This window comes from Helicoverpa armigera, chromosome 12 (genome assembly GCF_030705265.1).
Source record: "Helicoverpa armigera isolate CAAS_96S chromosome 12, ASM3070526v1, whole genome shotgun sequence".
Classification (NCBI taxonomy): Eukaryota; Metazoa; Arthropoda; class Insecta; order Lepidoptera; family Noctuidae; genus Helicoverpa; species Helicoverpa armigera.
In genome coordinates this window covers 12,694,828-12,714,829 of record NC_087131.1, presented here as the reverse complement: position 1 = coordinate 12,714,829, position 20,002 = coordinate 12,694,828, and the positions used below count along the sequence as shown (strand labels likewise).

Here is a 20,002-nt window from a genome sequence, read left to right as displayed (position 1 = left end):
GCGACGCCTTTTATACCCTTCCTCTTGTTTCGAATTTGTGGGTAGGAGAAATATTTAACAGTATATTAATGAAATTTTGTATTTTAGATAAGTGAGGGGGTCTCAACAGATACTAGAAATTTGATATGCGTAAATAAAATAGATTTTGAGTTACAGGGGGGTCGAATTTGGCCCGAAATGGTTCGTGTAATATAACCCACGGCCGGTGTGTCGCTTTTTTTGCTCGAACTTGGCGGACACACTGCCGCGTGTCTAGATTTAGATTTATACAATAATGACCATTATATAATTATTTAATAATTATTGTAAGCATTCGTTTAATATGCATTTGTGTAAAAAGTCCTTTCAAGATTGTTTGCCGTTTGAGATCTAAGGCACAGTTTAAAATAGAGTCTGAGGCCTACCTACTCAAAGGACAATGGGAACAAATATATGGGACGTGGTATACCCCACCAATAGCGATGTCATATATATCATTGGATAGGCCTTTTTATGTAGAACAACATTTACTATGACAGCTTTGCTGAAATGTTTGTCCGTTCTGAGATATAGATCAAAAACTGTGCAAAAGTTAAACTAAACTTAACTTAATAATCTATTGATATCTCAAGTTTTTAGAGGAAAAACTAAGTTGAAATAAGTGTAAGTCTCCTGAGTCCTACCTGCTGTACCCGTTAGGGTCCATAATTGTTACTATTATTTTGCATTTGAGTTTTTTTTTTTTTTTTAGAGAAAAAGACCTATCCATCGATATGCATGACTTTGTTATTGGTGGGGTCTGTTGTTATGCCCAATATCCAGTTAGTACAGTATAAGGTTCAAATGCAAAATAATAGTAACAATTATGGACCCTAACGGGTACAGCAGGTAGGACTCAGGAGACTTACACTTATTTCACTTAGTTTTTCCTGTAAAAACTTGAGATATCAATAGATTATTAAGTTAACTTTAGTTTAACTTTTGCACAGTTTTTGATCTATATCTCAGAACGGACAAACATTTCAGCAAAGCTATCATAGTAAATGTTGTTCTACATAAAAAGGCCTATCCAATGATATATATGACATCGCTATTGGTGGGGTATACCAATCTGCCCAATGTCCTTTAATAGCTTGAAAGCAACGCCATCTGTCATGTCATGACGCAATCCAGATGGGTTGTGACAAATAACTTACAAATATTTAATTTTTATTCCATTTTAAGTGCATAAAATTCTACAATATATTATATATACTACAAAATACAGAAAACATATGATCCATTCTATAATATGTATTAGTTATTTACTAATCGGCAAATGCATTGCATTGTCTATGCGAATACCAAAAATTAAAGCACCAACATTCAGAAACAAAATAATAACCTAAAACTTAGATTTTGTAATATATTTTACAGAATGTAAAAGCTAGAATTAAGTACATTTAACTTGTTCTAAACAAGCAGTTAATGTGCTATATGCCTAAACCAAAATTACGAAAATTTATACTAAAACTTTAATGTTGACATTTATTTTCGCGGTACAATAACGTTGATTTTTCTTTCAATCATTGAATCGTACCTGTGGAATTCTGTTGACGTTTACAATTTTTTACACAAATTCCAATATGGAGCAATAAAACAAATTACTAATAGTATTATGAAAAGCTAGATATAGGTAAGTGGATAAAAATATGCAACTTTGTTATTTTTTTAGGAGAAAAGACAGTCTATCACTTCCGTTGCGACAGGAAAAGGAAGTGTGTTTTATGGCGGTCGAAAGGCATGGCTTTAGCTGCGCGCTTGACATCCTTATCCTGTCTAATTTAGATCAATATTATTGTGTTCAAAACTGCTAATTGTAGCTTGTAGCCAATGTTTGATCATTCATCTCAATTTATGACGATGCGTTATTGTAACATTAAACTTACTAGATACAAGTACCACGTTCAATGCCTCAATAAGCAATTTTGTTTACCTGCAGACAAAGTTGCAATAACTTTGTTCAAAACGCTTTGGAAACCTTGTTGTTTACTAAATTGTTTCGGTGATTAGGCACATGAGTTGTTTGCTTCTCCAAGTTTAAGGAAATCAGTGCCTACATGAAGAAGGTATCATTTTGATTTGTGTATTTAGCAACTGCTTGGGGTTTTAAGTAGGTACTTAGGTAATATTTTACAAGATTTATTTGTCATGAAGGGTAAATTCTATGATAAAAACAATAACTCATCATAGTGTTGATCATGTGTCTGTCAGGCGTAAGCAGGGGTGGGTATAGATTCATAATGTATACACCTCTATAGTTTAAAATAACAAGCCTCCACTTGTTATTAGCAATGTTTTAAACTATTGTTACTATCTTGTTGTGTTGTTAGACTGTAAGCCTTCCTACAATAAATAAATAATGTACTTGTATAGTAGATGTTGTTAGTTTGACAGTATCACTATGCTAAGTGCCTGATGTAGCTGGCACGGTTGTTGCAGGGGCGCTGCGATGACATCAGACCTGTGCTCAGAGGATGTGGTGGTGCGTATCACAACCCCGCAGATCATTACTGTGAGTTTAGTAATACATCCTTGTACTATATCACGGCAACAATCACTTTTGTTTCATTAGAAGATGAACCAAAATTGATCAATTTCTACTTTTCTATTATAAATACTCAAATTTTATAAACCACTTAAATTAAAAATAAGATTCTGATTCCTGTTCCTAGTTCATATTGCTTCCTTTATAATGATGTCACCTTTCAGGTGATCTCTCCCTGTTCCTGTCCCTCGCTATACATCTGCATTCACTACAAGAAGGAGATTATAAAATTATGCACACAAGTTTTCCCCAATCCACCGACAACCCAAAAGACCCAGATAATACAATGTGCTTTCTCAGGCTTCTTGAATTATTTTGTTTCATTAGTTACAGTGTGGAAGCTGAGCAGACAGACATGTTCATTTCCACATTTAAAATACCTCTATACTTGCTTAACCCAGCAGTTTCACCCACTTCAAGAGTTTTAAGAGAACTGTTTCCCATACCCAGATATTCTGATATATTTATGTATATTACTGTCAAGATTTAGTATAATGTATTTGATTGTTTTTGCAGAGGAGGGCAACTACCACATCCATACATAATGCATGCAAAACGTTGACATTTGTAATATTTGTATTAAGTAAGGATTATAATGTAGGCTACTTCTTTTATCCATGCGGGATGTAGCATAGCACATTCAGGAAATGGGAAAAACCACTGGAGCTGATATTATTACCAATTAGAAAAGATACATTACCAATGTATCTTTTCTAATTGCACCTGACCTATATATTTTTTTGTGTGAAAACATGGTGCATTAGGACAGTGTAATGGAAAGTGTCGGGCGGTGTAGCAGGCGGGGGGCGGTGCGGGCGGTGCGGGCGGCGCGGGCGGGCGGGTGGCGGCGTCGTCGGCGGCCGTGGAGCTGGGCCGGCGGCTGCTGCTGGCGGCGCGGGCGGGCGACACGCAGCTCGTGCTCGACCTCATGGCCAAGGGCGCGCCCTTCACCACCGACTGGGTATGCCATGTCACACTTCAGTCCCCATTCAGAATCGACCACATTTCATTTGCATGACTAAAGGACAACTCCTCAAGTTCCTGAATGTAAGTAGAATGCGATACAGCCTACTTTATAATGTTTGGTTGCCAGCATCAACCAGGGCCCCGATTCTCCTAAGTTAATAATGTCAAAATCGAATAGAAATCGAATCGTAATATGATCGCAATAGCAGCTTTAACCATATCGGGCATTCTGCTACTAATATAAGACCAATCGTATTCCAACGACATTCGATTGGTTTGCGATTGGTCTGCTATTATGGTGATTTTTAACCAACTTCCCAAAAAGGAGGAGGTTCTCAATTCGGCCGGTATGCTTTTTTTTTCTATGTATGTAGGTACATCGATTACTCCAAGGTTTATAAACTGATTTACGTGATTCTTTTTTTGTTCGACCCGGAATATCTGCCAGTTGGTCCCATAGTCATTAGGTCAGGATCTGATGATGGAAACCCTGAGAAATCGAGGGCAACCTTCGAAAGTTGTAGGCATACATAGGGTAAAAACTTGACACTCAGGTGTACGCCTAAAAGCACTATTCAACAGTGAAGATTTGGAGCTGACCTGATGATGGAGACCAGAGAGGGCCGAGGGAACTCGACAACTGAATATGTAAACACCTCGTGTTTGGGTTTAAATTATTTGTATTGACAAGACCTTTGCAACAGTGAAAGTTTGGAGCTGACCTGATGATGGAGACCAGAGAAAGTCGAGGGAACTCGACAACTGAATATGTGAAATACCTCGTATTTGGACTCATATTCTTTGTATTGATGAGAACTTCCCACTTATATGGATAGTGACAACTATTCGTATCACTGAAAAGCTTTAAATAAAAAACTTTTTTACAAAAAAATTAAACCGACTTCCCAAGACACTGTCTAATGGATGTTACTAAGTTAATTTTGCCACCGACTTCTAGGCCGATACACCTAAAATTAGTTTTTTTTTTGCTTTTTAGTGTTTTGGTCTATACGGTAGTTTGCTCTACAATCATATTGCAATCGTAGATCATTTGCAGACAAAATGATTCATTGTTGAATGACAGAAAAGGATAAAAACGTTTATTTCAAAGAAAAAATAGCGGAATGCCACATACGCTTCAATCGTAATCGAGTCGTGATTGGATCGGAGTCGAACCGAGTCGAACGTGAATCGTATTTCGCTTAAGTATAATTAGGAGAATCAGGCCCCTGTATTTATACAAAAGTGATCATATTTGTTTTGGTGATTAATACTGCTGTAGTGGTAAAAAAAGATAACAAAGAATCAAATGGCGATTTATGTTCAAAGGGCTATATTTCAAACTGCTACTTAGGTTGAGTAATGCTTGTTCATTTATTGGCCTAATATTTCTATTAAATATCGTCGATTCAATGAACGCGCTGGTTATTCAATCAAATAGCAGATTCAACTGGATGACTGCAACACATACAATATGTTGTTTGTTAAAATGATTAAAGAAGGATGTTCACATCGATTAGAGGTTTGGTTTTAAATGTACTTATCTATACTAATGTTATAAAGAGGAAAAGTTTCAATTTTAGTTTTTGTAATGGATAAACTAAAAATCGAATGGACCGATTTTAAAAATTCTTTCACTGCTGGAAAGCTACATTCTTCCCGATTCCCGATTAACATAGGCTTATCCATTTATTTATACGGGCAGCTGTAGTTCCCACAAAACAATGGCCGACCTCTACCTTTGAATCGACCTTAAAAAAATTGGGAAAAAGCTAGAATTCCGTGTATGTGGGCGGCAGCTGGGCACGTCGCCACTGCACCTGGCGGCGGGCGGCGGCCACGCGGCCACCTGCGCCGTGCTGCTGCGCGCCGGCCTCACGCGCGACGCGCGCACCAAGGTGGAGCGGACCGCGCTGCACCTCGCCGCCGCCGCCGGCCACGCCGCCGCCGCGCGGCTCCTGCTCGACGCCGGCGCCGCGCCCGACGCGCGCGACCTGCTGCGCATGACGCCGCTGCACTGGGCGGCGCAGCACGGCCACGCGGCCGCCGCGCGCGAGCTGCTGCGCGCGGGCGCGGACCCGGCCGCGCTCAGCAAGTTCCACAAGACGCCGCTGTCGCTGGCGCGCGAGCTGGGCCGCGCCGACCTCGTGCGCCTCATGGACGACGCGCTGCGCGAGCGCGAGGCCGCGCGCTCCGTGTCCGCGCTGCACGGTACGCGCCCGCCCGCCGCCGCCGCCGCCGCCGCCGCCGACCGCTTGACGCTCATCTCATGTTTTCTGTTGCAGAACAAATGGCCGAAATATCCCCCACGGAATCTCAGATGGAAACATTTGATGCTGTACAAAGTGAGCATTCATTCAATAAAACTATATGAGCTGCACTCGTGTCTACTCATTAATGATGTTATCCTTTATTCTCAGGAATCCAAGATTTGAAACCTACCAAGACGAAGCAAGCTGAAAAGACAATTAAACAGGAATTTAAAATTGAGGTATTATATCCAAGCCTAGATAGCACTTCTACAAAACATTTTCGTAAATCTATTTTTTCTCGGAAGGAAACTAAATTTGCATCTGCATATCGGTGAGACTGTGAGATGTATGTAAGCATATAGTGTTAATCTAGCTGAAGCTGTAGGTTAGAGTAGCTGAGTGTGTGTGTGCAGAGCGCGGGCGACTCGGGCGCGGCGGCGCTGCTGCGGCAGCACGGCATCACGCTGCTGCCGGCCGACGACGGCAGCACGGTGCTCAGCGCGCTGCAGAGCGGCCGCACCGTCGTGCTCTCAGGTACGCGCTCACACATCTACATCAACCGTGTCATCATCACTACTAACAAAAACCACTTCCACTCTATATTATGTATCAGAATCTCGCGGAACTTAAGTAATCGTGACATTGGTGTGGCTAGAGTCACTTTATTTTTATATTTTTTCCGCCTGCAATTTCACCTGCGTATCGAGAGATCTTCTTTCTGCACTTGGATAAAAGTAGTATATTAAATGTATATATTCTGATATATAAGCTATCAAGCCACCATGCTTCAACAAAATCCATCGAGTAGGTACATCAAATTACATTTTTACACAAGTAAGAATTTGCAGATGCTGGAAAATTAATGTTGAAAGAGAGTGAAACCACGCCGCCCGTCACCAGCAAAGCGACTTCAAGTGCCAATCAAGGGAAGGGCATGGTCCTCACGGCCACACCCGTCAAGTCGCCGCCCAAGCCCGGCGTCAAAATATTCACGCTCAACAACAAACTTCTTGCCGCTCCCAAGGATAACAAGATACCCGTTAAGAAGATCATCAACCCGCAGGACATGCAGGTACTAAAATGTTATTATTATGTTAACATTATGTGAAAAACAATAACAATGGCCATATCCCTGCAAAGCGAACCTTCCTTTTTTTATTATTGTATTTGTTTGTTTGGATCAAAATTAGAAATTGAAATTTAATCCTATTGTCAGATGTGTCTGAAATTTGGTACACACCTTTAATTCTGATGACAATACAATATAGTAATATCAAAAACATTGTAAATCTAAGATTGCTGCCGGTACAAAATGGCGGATTACATATTTTTCCACAACCCCTTCAATATGGGTATCAAATATGGCTACACAAGTAGAATACTGTAATTGTGACAAAATTTAAAATCCAAGATGGACGTCGTTACAAAATGGCGTATTAGGTGATGCAATCCACTCTTATTATAGAAGAAAGTATTACAGCAATAGTTAATGGGCCCCACGTTTTATTTTAGGTGGATAGGTAAGAAATGTTGATAGGTTGATTTTCCTACTTTTCAGTGCACATAAAACCGTTAATAAAAATCGATACCGATTTTTTGTTGTTAATAAATTGTATTTAGTATTTAGATACAAGTAACATCGTCATATCAAATTGGTCATTCTTAACTTACAGGTGAAGTTTGTACAATTGCCTCCTGACGCAAAAATAATCTCCCCATCGAAAATAGTACCAATGAAAGCCAAGAACAAAGTGTCAAGTCGCGCGGCCGCGTCCGGCGTGACGTCACTGGGCAGCCAGCGGCCCGCCGTCAAGATCATCATGAACAAGAGCAACTTCAACCGCCTCATCGCCACCGCCGCCCGCGCCGACCCGCCCGAGGTGACGTCACGTGTACCGCGTACCCTCTTCTAGCTTCTAGCTTACTGCTATATTCGAGCCGCTGATGCAATTATTAGTTTTTCTTATAGATAGCCGTGCCAGGAGCGAGCGAACAGGACTGTATTGAAATACCAGAGGACGACGTCGAAGCGTCTCCCGACTCCGAGAATCCCGCCGTGCTGCGAGCGCAACTGGCGGCCGCAAGACGAGCTCTGGCCGCCGCCCGCCGCGAGCTCAGCACCACCCGCGCCCGCCTCGCGCAGCTCGAGCGTCTGCACGAGTAGCGCCTGCACCAGCAGTTCGGCTCTTGCACTCAACCATCTGCTGACGTGTTTACAAATTCCGAGTTTTGGACTGTTTGTCTCTCTATAATATTTTATCAAGCTAAGTATAGACTGGAAAAGGAAACTGTAATAATATGTAAATAATGTATTATATAATTAAGGAAATTAAACAATATCTTTTGTAATCCAGTCGTTTATTTTTCCACATAATGATCTAAATAAAGTCACTTCATAAAATCGTATAGTAGTCGTGGCTAGTGTGGGACACAGCACGGGGCCGGACTACACGTCGCGGCGCTGGCCGCGGGCGGACAGCACGTCGCGGAACTGCGCGAGGATGGCGTTCTCCCGCTTGGCGCGTTCCTCCTTGCTGAAGGCGGCGAGCGCTCGCTTCTCGTCGGCCGAGTAGATCTGGTTCTCCTTGCGGATACGCACCGCCTCCATGCGACGATGTCTGTTGTTCAGATAAACAAGCTGTTTAGCACCACTCGTACCTTATCGTCATAGCACATAGATGAAAACTACTACGATCAAATTATATGGCAAAACCGAAACATGATATCAGTGTGGGTTTCGCTCGGATATAAGCATGTGCAACAAGTTCGTCTTTTATCTCTGACATTATCTGCTAATAGGAATTTAATCTAACACCCAAATAATGGTGTCAAATTACATACCTGCTGCCACTCATCACGTATCCTACAGATTCGTAAGATGCGATTTCGTCAGAAGTAAGTCCAATTTCTCCTCTGCGTGGTATCCGCTTGCCCTCGGCGACGTAGGCGGCCATGGCAGCGCCCTCTCCCGGCAGCAAGGCTCGCCCGAAGTCCTTGTGCCCCAGAGCCGGCCCCACTCGCGGAGTTGGACCAAAAGCTTCTGAAGCCATTTCCTCATCACCTCTTTTCGAAGACTGCGATTCCCTACTTCTTTCTATTTCATGTTCCTCTGTGGATAAGTGTACAAGTAATGATGACATGCATGACTACTATGATTTATACGTAACTAAAATATTTTATGTTGCTGCATCCATTTATACCTAGAAACTAGATGTGTGACATGGTTTAAACTAGAGACAGCATGCTGGATGCATTTATATATATTAGTCTGTGCAGTAGAATTGTTAGGAAAAAACTGCTAGTCCTCAGTCATACTTGTCAAATTATTTTGGTAATGCTACTGCTCCACCTGCGTCTTAACGCGTAAAATTTTGGCATTTTATACTATATATGTTACGGGTAATGCTAGAAGGCAGGGCCGCGCCGCCCCTGTGTGCGAAGTGTGCGGCGCACACAGGCGCCAAGACAATAGGGGCGCCGCGCCGCCACTGCCACCTAAATTATTTTTGTTACCTATATGATTGTTTTTTGTAGTGGAGTATCGACAAGTAGGTACAATACGCGCAACATAGGCCTTGTAAACTACAAAACATCTATAACGCTTATTGAACAAGTCTCTCAATATTTAATGTTTATTATTATTCACGTTTATGGTTTTAAAAAAACTTATAAAAAATCACCTGCGCTCTACAATGAGTCAGGAAAGATTAACTAATTTAGCAACAATATCCATAACCTCCTTATCCTTAACCGGTGGTCCGCGGACCACTGGTGGTCCCTGGAGGCAATCCAAGTGGTCCGCGAAGCATTGCTTCGCGACGTTGTCTATACTACTATACGTTGTCTAACTTTATTTTTAACGACTTATCTATGCGAACAGGGGTTTTCGAATGGATGTATATAAGATATCCATCTTGTCTAACTACTTGTCTAACAGAAAAAAAATATGTTTGGGCTACATTTTAAGTAATTTTGGCTTTGAGTCTTAAAAAATAATTAAAATTTCGCGCTCGCTTCGCTCGCGTATTCAGAAACTATGTGCCCTTTTTGCATTTGTCAACAAACAAAAAGTTAAGTACGTTTGGGCCACATTTTACGTAATTTTTGGTTTGAGACCGAAAAATATTTCGCGCTCGCTTCGCTCGCGCTTTTGGAAACTAGCTGCATATAGGCAATTGTTTATCACAAAAATCGCATTAGGTATATTAAAATCTGTGAATTTTTATTTTTAGCTAAATAATAAAGAAATGAGTGCTAATTATAAAGTATGCTTGTATTCTTTATCAAAGAACCCTCAATTTAGGTAAACCAATGTGGTGGTCCGCGGCATGATAAACTTTTGGTAAAGTGGTCCCTCATGCCAAAAAGGTTAAGAACCACTGATATAGACATACATGAAACTATTAAGGATTTCGCAAACAAAAAAGCGAGAAAAGTGGAAATATTATAATTTAAGTAATGTTTGTATTCTTGCAAATGTTAAGACTCTTGTTGTTTTTTTAAAACATATTATAGGTAGGTAATAGGTAGTTAAAAAAGAGGCGCTTCATAGGTTTCGCACACAGGCGCTGCCGGGGGTCGGCGCGGCCCTGCTAGAAGGTGGAGTAAACTTAGGTTTACCCGGGTTGACTTAGTATTACCCAAGCTTCTTGGGTAAAGTCCGAATAAGAAGTAAAATAAATATTAATTCGGGGTTTACCCATGCTCCCCTAGGTCTACCCAACTCTGACTGGGTAATGTTAGATGTTGCGTAATTTTCGAGCCCGCGACGAACGTGGTACTATTGAGGAAATGTTCTCAAGAAATCATTTTTCTGTGTGTCATGATAAACTGATGGATATTGAAAATATATCACCAGAAAAAAAAAGCTTACGAGAGGTTGCAAATGAACAGTCGCTTTCAGGAGGCCAGGGTTATAAAAGGTGTAATTGTAAAACAAAATGTGCTACAAAGAAGTGTTCATGCAAAGCTGCAGGAAAATTGAGAAATTCTAAATGTCGCAGCAGTTTATCTTGCTCATATAAATATTTTCAGTTTAAACAACAACTAACGTTATTAGTTTTTTCTATTAAAGCTATTAAGTTTATGCTCTTCAAGCAATTACGATCGCCTTTGTATGTTTTTGTAAATAACTAGCCTTTGCCCGCGGCTTCGCTACCGTCAACTGACTTCTCTACTTTACCCTATTTTTTTTTCATAAGAACCTTCTCCTGACAATAACAAACACAACAAAAAGAATTAGCCAAATTGGTCCAGGCGTTTTTGAGTTATGCCCTTACCAACACATTTTGAGATTCATTTTTATATTACAAGTAGATAAATGTTTAAAATGACCTTGGATTTTCATTTCACTAATTAAGTAGTCAAATTTTTAACATTACCCATTCAGAGTTGGGTAGACCTAGGTGAGCATGGTTAAACCCCGAATTAAAATTTATTTTACTTCTTATTCGGACTTTACCCAAGAAGCTTGGGTAATACTAAGTCAACCCGGGTAAACCTAGGTTTACTGCACCTTCTAGCATTACCCGTAACATATATACTTCCCTGCCGATTTCGGCTATGGTGACTGCTTTCAGTTATCATTGAGAGAAGAGCTAGGAGGATCAGCTCTTCTATGCGCCCTTTAGGCGCGTACGCACGTACGAACACAAACACCAGACCCGAACATTTGGTTCGTACGTATGGACGGCATATTCGAACACGAACGCAAACATAGTTCGAGTCGAGTTCGCGAACAACAGTCGTGAACTCTATCTTAGTAGCCATGACGGCGCCGTTGGAAGTGGTCGATTGTGAAGTTATTAAAGCGCTTCGAACGCCGTCCATACAGAACACACTACAAGGATCGCCGCGAACATGTTTCACGAACAGAGTGTTCGATGTTCGATAGTGGTACGCACGTACGAACCAAGTTGTTGCATATCATGTAACGCAACAAATTTGTTCGTACGCGCCTTTAAGCCGCGTACGCACGTACGAACACGAACATAGCGAACACAAACACCAGACCCGAACATTTGGTTCGTACGTATGGACGGCATATTCGAACACGAACGCAAACATAGTTCGAGTCGAGTTCGCGAACAACAGTCGTGAACTCTATCTTAGTAGCCATGACGGCGCCGTTGGAAGTGGTCGATTGTGAAGTTATTAAAGCGCTTCGAACACCGTCCATACAGAACACACTACAAGGATCGCCGCGAACATGTTTACGCACGTACGAACCAAGTTGTTGCATATCATGTAACGCAACAAATTTGTTCGTACGTGCGTACGCGGCTTAAGATGGCTGCAGTACCCTATTTTATGTGTAAACGTGCGCGAGCATTGGCTGCACGTTAGGATACCGTCCACGTAGTTATAATGAATGGCTACTGGTGTTTTAGCCTTAAGAGCATCACGATTCGCATCCAGTGCGGATTTCCTTTGCTCTTCGAAATACCATAACTCGGGTGTCGGTTTTTTGGACACATCAAAGGGTTTTAGTGCGTAGCTTAGCGCGCTTAGTGATGTTGGCTACATTAATGCCATCTCATTGCACGCATGCAAGGACGAGTGTAGATACTTTGTTTAAGTTGTAACAGCATTTTACGAGCACGATAATGGAATGGTCAAATGAGAAAGCTTTAGTTTTTAGAATAGGGTAGTGTCCAGGGTCGAAATAATGAAATAATATTTAGTCCGCTTTTTAGATAATCAAAAAATATTGGATACGTATTTTTTCTTTTTTTAATTAAACATAAAATGACAAAGATAATAAATACACTTCAAAAATTAGGAGTGGGGGCCTTTTACGTCACAGTGTCCTGAAAATTGTAGCAACTTGTGACGTCACACTCAACTTTAACACGCTATATCTTAACAAGTTCTGATCCAATTTAAAAAAGAAAAAATACGTATCGCTTAATTTTGGACAATCTACAAGACGGACTAATTATTATTTTTTAGGAAACTAGCCTATTATTTTGTGTGTCTGAGTTTAACCTCTTTAATGTGTGTTAACGCGTTACTTCATGAGGGATTAACTCTTTGCGGAATTGTAACTAAGTGTAGCCAACACGCATTTTCAATGCAATAAGTAACGTGTAGTTGGCCATTGACATTAACGTTAACGCTAACGCAGGTGGAGCAGGAGCATAAGGGTGTGCTTTATGCATTACAACAAGCAAAGCTTATAGACATGTTTTATATCCTATGTTTCTCAATACACAAATATTATGAAATGGTTTAGACCTTTCACCATGAAAGAGTTACATACATAAGCAAAGTACCTAGAAGATTTCCTTGTATATGTATAGGTAACTTACTTCCTTTCTCGACCCACACTTCTTCCTGACTGCTATCACTGGAGTCACTACTGCTACCCTTGGCTTTCTTCTTCTTTGCCTTTTTCCGTGCTTTCTTTACTTTTTTCAGTTTTTTCTTCAACTTCTTTAGCTTCTGTTTAGTGTCTTTATCCTTTGATGACTTTTTACTCTTTTTTTTTTCTTTACTACTTGTTTCTGGTTGTGACTGTTCCTCTTCAGAGCTGGTGATGTTAAATATATTTATTTTAAAATATTGACCTGACATTATTACAATTATACATACTAAATGGAATAAAGCCAGGAATGTACATGTTAACTTCCAGAGTGACAGCTAGTCTAGTGAGCACATATTTGGTATATGGCCAAGGTTTAGTAACACACTATTCTCTTACAATGGCATGGAAACATTGTTATTTAATGATATTCAGAAAATTTAAAATTCCTTACTCAGCTCTGAGAGGTGATTTGCCCCACACCGATGACACTCCAACTAGCCCTATCCTCTCTCTTTCTTCACGTCTTGCATCAAAGAATTCTTCCTCTTGTGGTTTATAGCGACCTCTTGCTGGTGGACCTCCACCCCCCAAACCTTAAACCAGTAATAAAAAATCATTGTTACAGAATTGATTTGTATACCTATATAGTTATTTTAAATGATTGCTAAGTATAGTCATTCTGTTTTATTTGTTTTTTTTTTGCTATACGTACCACCACCTAGACCTCCTCCATTATATTCCTTATAGGAGGTGCGTCCTCTGTTGCGATCTCCTTCCCTGAGCAGTGTGCGTTCATGTTCCTTGTGTTCATGGTGAGTGCGGTCTCGACTGCGGCGGGCGCCGCGCTCGCTGCTGTCGGCGCGCTCACGGCGTGCTCTCTCCTTACTTCGCTCTCTGGTGCGCTCGCGTCGCCCTCTCTCCCTGCTTCGCTCTCTGCTGCGGTCGTGTCCAGCTCTCTCCTTACTAACTTCTCGAACTTCCCTATGTTTGCTTCGCTCAATACTGGGATTACGACTGCATCGTTCGTCACCACCAGTACGTGACCTATCAGGACTACGGCTCTTTCTAATACGGCTTCGATCACGATCACCACCCATAGCAAAGAACTTTAGTACTATTTTACTAATGCAACGGGAGTAACTCAGTAGAACACACAAATACCAATAAAGAAGTCTATGACAGCAATAGTGTTTTATTAATATCTTCGCATGACATCACATTTCTTTTGTAAGAATAGAGTACCTTCGTTACAATTAAATCTTTTGTCGTCGCCTAAAGTAAAAACTATAAGTAAAACCAAACCAAACTTTAAACTTGATTCATGAAATTATGATTGACATTTGACAATTGACCACTGGCAGTTGGCAGTTGGCACATTGACATTGACATAAGTCATTAATAGCCATCTATTAGTATTACCATCTATTACTGAGTGCATTGTGCAATGAGATAGGAATTTCTTCTTCTTCTTTATCGGACACTCTTGGCAGAGTGGTCGTGATCATGGATTGTCTCTGGTGGCTGCCCTTGCGATTTCTCTCCACTTCTCTCTGCTGGTGCCGTTCCGTGCGCACTCCACAATTGAGCGTGATGTTACATATTTTATGAGGTCTGTCCTGACTGTTATGAGATAGGAATTTAGCAGTATTCAAAAAGTTCCACAAGGAGTACATCTATTTCTTGTTTTTTTAGTTAGTTTCTCGCGGGTACATACATACATAACGTGCTTTCTTATCTCACAATTCTCATATCTGATATTGGAAGAATCGTTGACATTGACATCGACGAATCACTTACCATTAACCAAGAATAGAATAGAATAGAAGGAATTATTTTATAAGTCAATGGGTGAGTGCGACACAAACTCCATTTTGTATTTATTTTTTTCAAATTCGTTTTTTCAACTCGTTTAAACCTAGTACAAAAGCCATTCTTTTTTGATTATACGTTTTATAATAAGAAAAAAATACGTTTAAAAAGTAACAGTTATTTTATTTTAAATATTTGCAATTTACGTATTAACGCAATACAACATAGTTGGGAAAAGCATTTAAATACGTTGAACTTCCCTACCGCATTTTTCTTACATGGCTACATTAATCTCGGTTTCAGCTCAGTCTTGTGCTGTGTCAAAATAGACTTTATTCCATTTAGTTAAAGTAAGTTTCGGGTAAATTCAGTTTGTAAACAAACGATGTTGACATTTGAAGGAAATTCAGACGGCCCACTGACCGGAAATTCGTTGGACGAGTGGTGTAAAATAATGTGTAATCGATTTTTCTTATTTTCAGGTTTGGTTTTCAAGCAACGGAAATAAAAATATACATTTTATTATTGATAATGAAGTTATCTACGCCCAGATACACATTTTGTTTATTTTTTCAGCTTATATTCATGCTTTGTGATCTATTATTTAATTGTGTTAGCTTATTTCCCCGGAGTCGTGATGGGCTTCTTGTATTATTCATGTAAGTTTTAAATAAATTACAAATACTTTATATTTGTCTTGAACTTATTAATTTTAACCAAGTATTAATTCGTAGATTTCAAGATTTATTCCTCGTGTTATCCATTACAACAATGCTGATGACATTCTTCTCAACATATTTATTTCAAGTAAGTACCTTATTATTTGTAATCCTCTAAATTTTTGTAGATAGGGGTATGTATCCTGTCTTAGGTGAGGGAATAAAACTACTACCAGTCTGTTACACTCTCAGTAATAACTGAACTGATTTGAATGGAATTTGCTACGCAGATACAATGTCAATAATTGGGAAGCGGTTTAAAACTATTTTGATATTATGGAAATATTGTATGGTGCATAAACTGGAATCATACTTTGTTAATATACATTGTCGTAAATGTGGTTCAGCTGCGGAAAATAACAAGACTTGTAAGTTGATCAACACTCGGAAAATAAGAAACGGCATTTGAAATGTACATCTTAACATATTTATTTAAGTAAGTTGATTAATTTACAGCGTCTTGCTGTTAAATCGTCCGACAAAGGCGAGGTGTACGTTGATTGGTTAAAAGCTCTATGAATAAACACTCTTGCTTAATTAATGCTGTCAACCAATTAGGGTCAATTCACACTGAAGGAGCAGCGGCCGGCAGCGGCCGGCAGCGGCCGAAATTGCAAGGGATTGAGCGCGAGCGCGGCCGCGCGGCGCCGCACCGCGCCGCGCTCTTACATTTTCCGTGCTCTTACGGCCGCTGCTCTTTCAGTGTGAATTGACCCTTAGAGAAAAGTGTTAAGTGTCGGATAATAGTGTACCGTCAAATAGTTCACTGGGTAACGATTGGCCCATTTGTGGATGATTTTACTTGTAGCAATATAGTAATTTATTTTATTAGTTAGGTAGCTTGGTAGTAGGTTAGCTAGGTACCATAAGTTCACTGAATAAAATTCAATGCGTTAAATAGTACATTCCAACTGCTGTTTAGTATTTTCCGAGTTGATCAACTACCTAGAAAATGAATGAACTTACAAATGTTGTTATTTTCCGGTGACATATATAGTGTGGTTGCTAGGCCGGGCTGGTGGAGGTGCTGGCGCGCAAGTTCCGCGCGGCGGGCGCCGTGTGCGCGGCCTACGTGCTCGCCAGCGTGGCGCTGCACGCCGCCTGGCTGCTGGACAAGTGGGCCGAGCCGGAGTCGGTCTCCACACCGCTGCTGATCTGCCTGTTCACTCTGCAGCGCTGCCGTCAGTTCTATTGCACTCAATATTACGGTTTCGTTTAGTTCTAATTTTATTAAATTAGCATTTCACTTTTGTTTTCTTAGTGTCTCCGTGGTACTATTTCTTCTACAAGAGAGCAGCACTACGAGTCAGCGACCCCCGCTTCTATGAAGACATAGATTGGATCAACCAGCAACTACAGGCTCATTAAATTAATTCTCTATCAAACAAACCTATTTATATGGACTGATATAAGAACGATGGACTGTATAATGATTTAAACATTCATAGTTGTCTTCTTGATGTCATAAATTTAATTTTATTTAGTTGATCAGTAGGTATCTTATACTTTATATATGTCACCGTAAGATTACAAACATCGTTAGATTACAATCTATCTCGAGAGATTGTAAACTGTCGAATTATTGTAAACCGTAACACCTGATTGCAATTTAACGCATTATTTTTCGCTATATTATAATCTATCGATGAGAAATTGTCAAATTGTCAACTGTCCGAAAGCTCTCCCTGATTGGTCAGTCTTTTTGTAAGATCGAGAGCGATGTAGAGCGGTCAAATTGTCAACTGGCGTAGAACGGAATGCATCTTGCGCGCTGATTGGTAGAACGTCAAAAAAGACAATGTTCTTTGCAACTCCCGGTGTCACAGCTCTTTGACGTGCAAAAATAAGTGACGGTTTAATTTTTTATAAAATCAAAAATTGTACTTAATTTTTAAGACTCAAATTACACACAATTAAAAATTGTATTAAAAATTGAAGTTAGTGACGAAAACGAATCGCTGCAAAACCGACTCCACGTAGTCTTGTCTGCCCTACCCCTAGAGTGCAATTCAAAACCGCGTAGGCGCGGAGGGGCGAGGCGGCCTGCGAGCTGAGGCGCAGGTAGTTTCAGCGCTCGCCGCCGCGGCTGAGGCTGGCCGGCGGAGCCGGCCAGCAAGCCGAAGCTGCGGTGGTGAGCGTGAAAACCATCTGCGACGATAAGCTCGCATGGGACCGCCGGAGCCCCGCAGCGCCGGAGCCGTGACAGAAGTTATGCTTGCTGCATGTTGCATGCTTACTTCCATGCTGGGTCAATTAATATGGGATGTGTTATATTTTAAACAAAAAACTCAGTAGGTACGAGTGAAAAAATTAGAAGGTAAATAAATATTTTTATGATGTCATTTAATAGTATTTAAGAAGTTTACTGTTAGAATGCATGCTACAAATTTAGATGCAAAAAAATAACCATCATGCTGAGTTGTATTTAGAGTGGAAGATAACTCGTGGCTAAGATACTATTATTTAGATGCTCGACGCTTTATTAATTGTGGCTGACTTAGTAATTTAGAAGGCAACATACATTTTTGGGGGCGAATAATGATATTAAAAAGAAGCCTGTTTAATTAGCACCCCTTTTATTTTATTTTTAAATATAAGTTTGTATTTGAAGACAAAATACCTAACTGTATTTTTATAAGAGTTATTTTTATATAAATGTAATACTTGAAGAATTTTTGAAGAGCATTTATTTTATTTAACTGACACCTCTATTTCATTCCTAACTCTACGGGAACTCCATGGGAACAGAACGGCTGGTCGTGATTGGTCGATCTTACAAAAAGACTGACCAATCAGAGAGAGCTTTCGGACAGTTGACAATTTGACAATTTCTCATCGATAGATTATAATATAGCGAAAAATAATGCGTTAAAATGCAATCAGATGTTACGGTTCACAATAATTCGACAGTTTACAATCTCTCGAGATAGATTGTAATCTAACGATGTTTGTAATCTTACGGTAACATATACATATTTATGTCACATTCCTACCTGTAAGTACTTACATTTTCATATGATATAAAATGTTGATGTGATCTTATCAAATGTAACCTAATTTATGATATTCTAGTCAACTAGGCGGTTAAACTACTTTTATTAGAATAAAAATGTATTTTTAAAGAATTAAGGTAACCTTGTTATTATTTACTAATTACCGAAACAATCCTAGGTACCTCATCTATTTAAGACGCAATCATTCTCTCTCTACTTTTATAACTGAACCGCTGTTTTAAACGGTTTTGTACGACATAATTATATTTATTTAGTAATTAGTACTTTGGCTAGGTATGAGTATTTACAAAACCAGTAACTTCGGCATAAATAATTCGGGAGTCTCGTACTAGCTGGGAATCGATGCAGTCGTGCTGCTGACGCGTATATTTGTTTAATACAAAATAGAATTTAACGCGGCGTAAGCCGTTGCTAGTCGTTTTGTAATAGCCATGAGTGAACAACTCGTGGCGAATGAGCTGCTGGCGTTCCTGCAGCAGAAGCTGGACGTGATGGACGAGGTGTCCGCTGTCCAGATCTGCGCGACGAACTTCAGCGAGGATGACGTCGCTGCTGTACCGGTTGCTCACCAAGAGCGACCACATGGTGTCCCGTAGGCGTGACGGGACAATTTATTCAGGATTCATTCAACGCATTCAGGATGTCATCACGCTGCTAAAGGAGACCGATCCTGACGACGTGCCGACGTTTGTGGCGAAGGATCTGAATAAGCTTCCGCTCGTCACCTTCGACCACGTCGACATTACGAGCCTGCTGAAAGACATCGTCTTTCTATCTAAAGGCAAGTCTTGCGGATGTAAGAAGTTAGATGCATCCCAAATTACTGTCACCGATTTGCTCAGCGAACTTAACGAGTTGCGTAAATCGGTGACTGTAACTGGGTCACCTGTGGGTGCATCGAACGTAAACATGCGGTGCGGAGCGTCGATGTATCCGGTGCAAGTTTCGCGACAGCAGTTCTGTCGCCATCGCCGCTGTCACCGCCGAATGCTGAGCCGGCACAGTGCGCGCTGCCCCGCTCCCGTCCCTGCGGCTCCTCCGCTCGCCGCCGCGACACCGCTCGAACAGCTGCCCGTTTCTGCAGCGTCGACGAAACATCAAGATTCGTCGATTAGCAAAATTGATGCTACGAAGAAGCCCGTGCCCGTAAAGGGACCGGGGAATCGGGCTGACGATGAGGGGTTCGTTACGGTGCAAAGGATGAAGCGCCGTCAGCGGACCAACAAGAATCGCTGCGGCACGGCTCCTATTGAGCCAAACACCAAAATTCGTGCCGCCAAGCCGAACACCCCGGTATACATCTCCCGCCTACACTACACCACTAAGGCGGAGGACATCGTGGAGTACGTGCGTCAGAAGCTGAAGTACGC

At 40.7% G+C, this 20,002-nt stretch overlaps 3 protein-coding genes across 11 annotated transcripts; 2 read left to right on the top strand and 1 right to left on the bottom strand.

Moving 5' to 3' along the window:
- Positions 1 to 1,336: 1,336 nt before the first annotated feature.
- On the top strand, positions 1,337 to 8,133 carry LOC110382705 (ankyrin-3). 9 transcript variants are annotated; one of them, XM_049838996.2, is made up of 10 exons: positions 1,337 to 1,654; positions 2,461 to 2,503; positions 3,363 to 3,527; positions 5,332 to 5,743; positions 5,818 to 5,877; positions 5,953 to 6,023; positions 6,198 to 6,318; positions 6,633 to 6,856; positions 7,458 to 7,664; positions 7,754 to 8,133. In XM_049838996.2, the coding sequence occupies exons 2-10, from the start codon at positions 2,471 to 2,473 to the stop codon at positions 7,946 to 7,948; spliced, it is 1,488 nt and encodes a 495-aa protein (XP_049694953.2). In that variant the 5' UTR covers positions 1,337 to 1,654; positions 2,461 to 2,470; the 3' UTR covers positions 7,949 to 8,133. The 9 variants fall into 9 exon arrangements, with proteins under 9 accessions (XP_049694953.2, XP_049694951.2, XP_049694949.2 ...); XM_049838994.2 differs by having other exon boundaries at positions 2,461 to 2,533; positions 3,366 to 3,527; XM_049838992.2 differs by having other exon boundaries at positions 2,461 to 2,533.
- On the bottom strand, positions 8,126 to 14,444 carry LOC110382704 (NKAP family protein CG6066). Its single transcript, XM_021343375.3, has 5 exons — positions 13,803 to 14,444; positions 13,542 to 13,683; positions 13,095 to 13,315; positions 8,626 to 8,893; positions 8,126 to 8,402 (listed from the first exon to the last, which is right to left on the bottom strand). Exons 1-5 carry the CDS (start codon positions 14,185 to 14,187, stop codon positions 8,231 to 8,233), a joined length of 1,188 nt encoding a protein of 395 aa, XP_021199050.1. The 5' UTR covers positions 14,188 to 14,444; the 3' UTR covers positions 8,126 to 8,230.
- Positions 14,445 to 15,301: 857 nt separating this feature from the next.
- LOC110382706 (transmembrane protein 138) lies at positions 15,302 to 17,482 on the top strand. The gene is made up of 4 exons (XM_021343377.3): positions 15,302 to 15,558; positions 15,634 to 15,706; positions 16,628 to 16,799; positions 16,880 to 17,482. The coding sequence occupies exons 1-4, from the start codon at positions 15,431 to 15,433 to the stop codon at positions 16,984 to 16,986; spliced, it is 480 nt and encodes a 159-aa protein (XP_021199052.1). The 5' UTR covers positions 15,302 to 15,430; the 3' UTR covers positions 16,987 to 17,482.
- Positions 17,483 to 20,002: the final 2,520 nt, after the last annotated feature.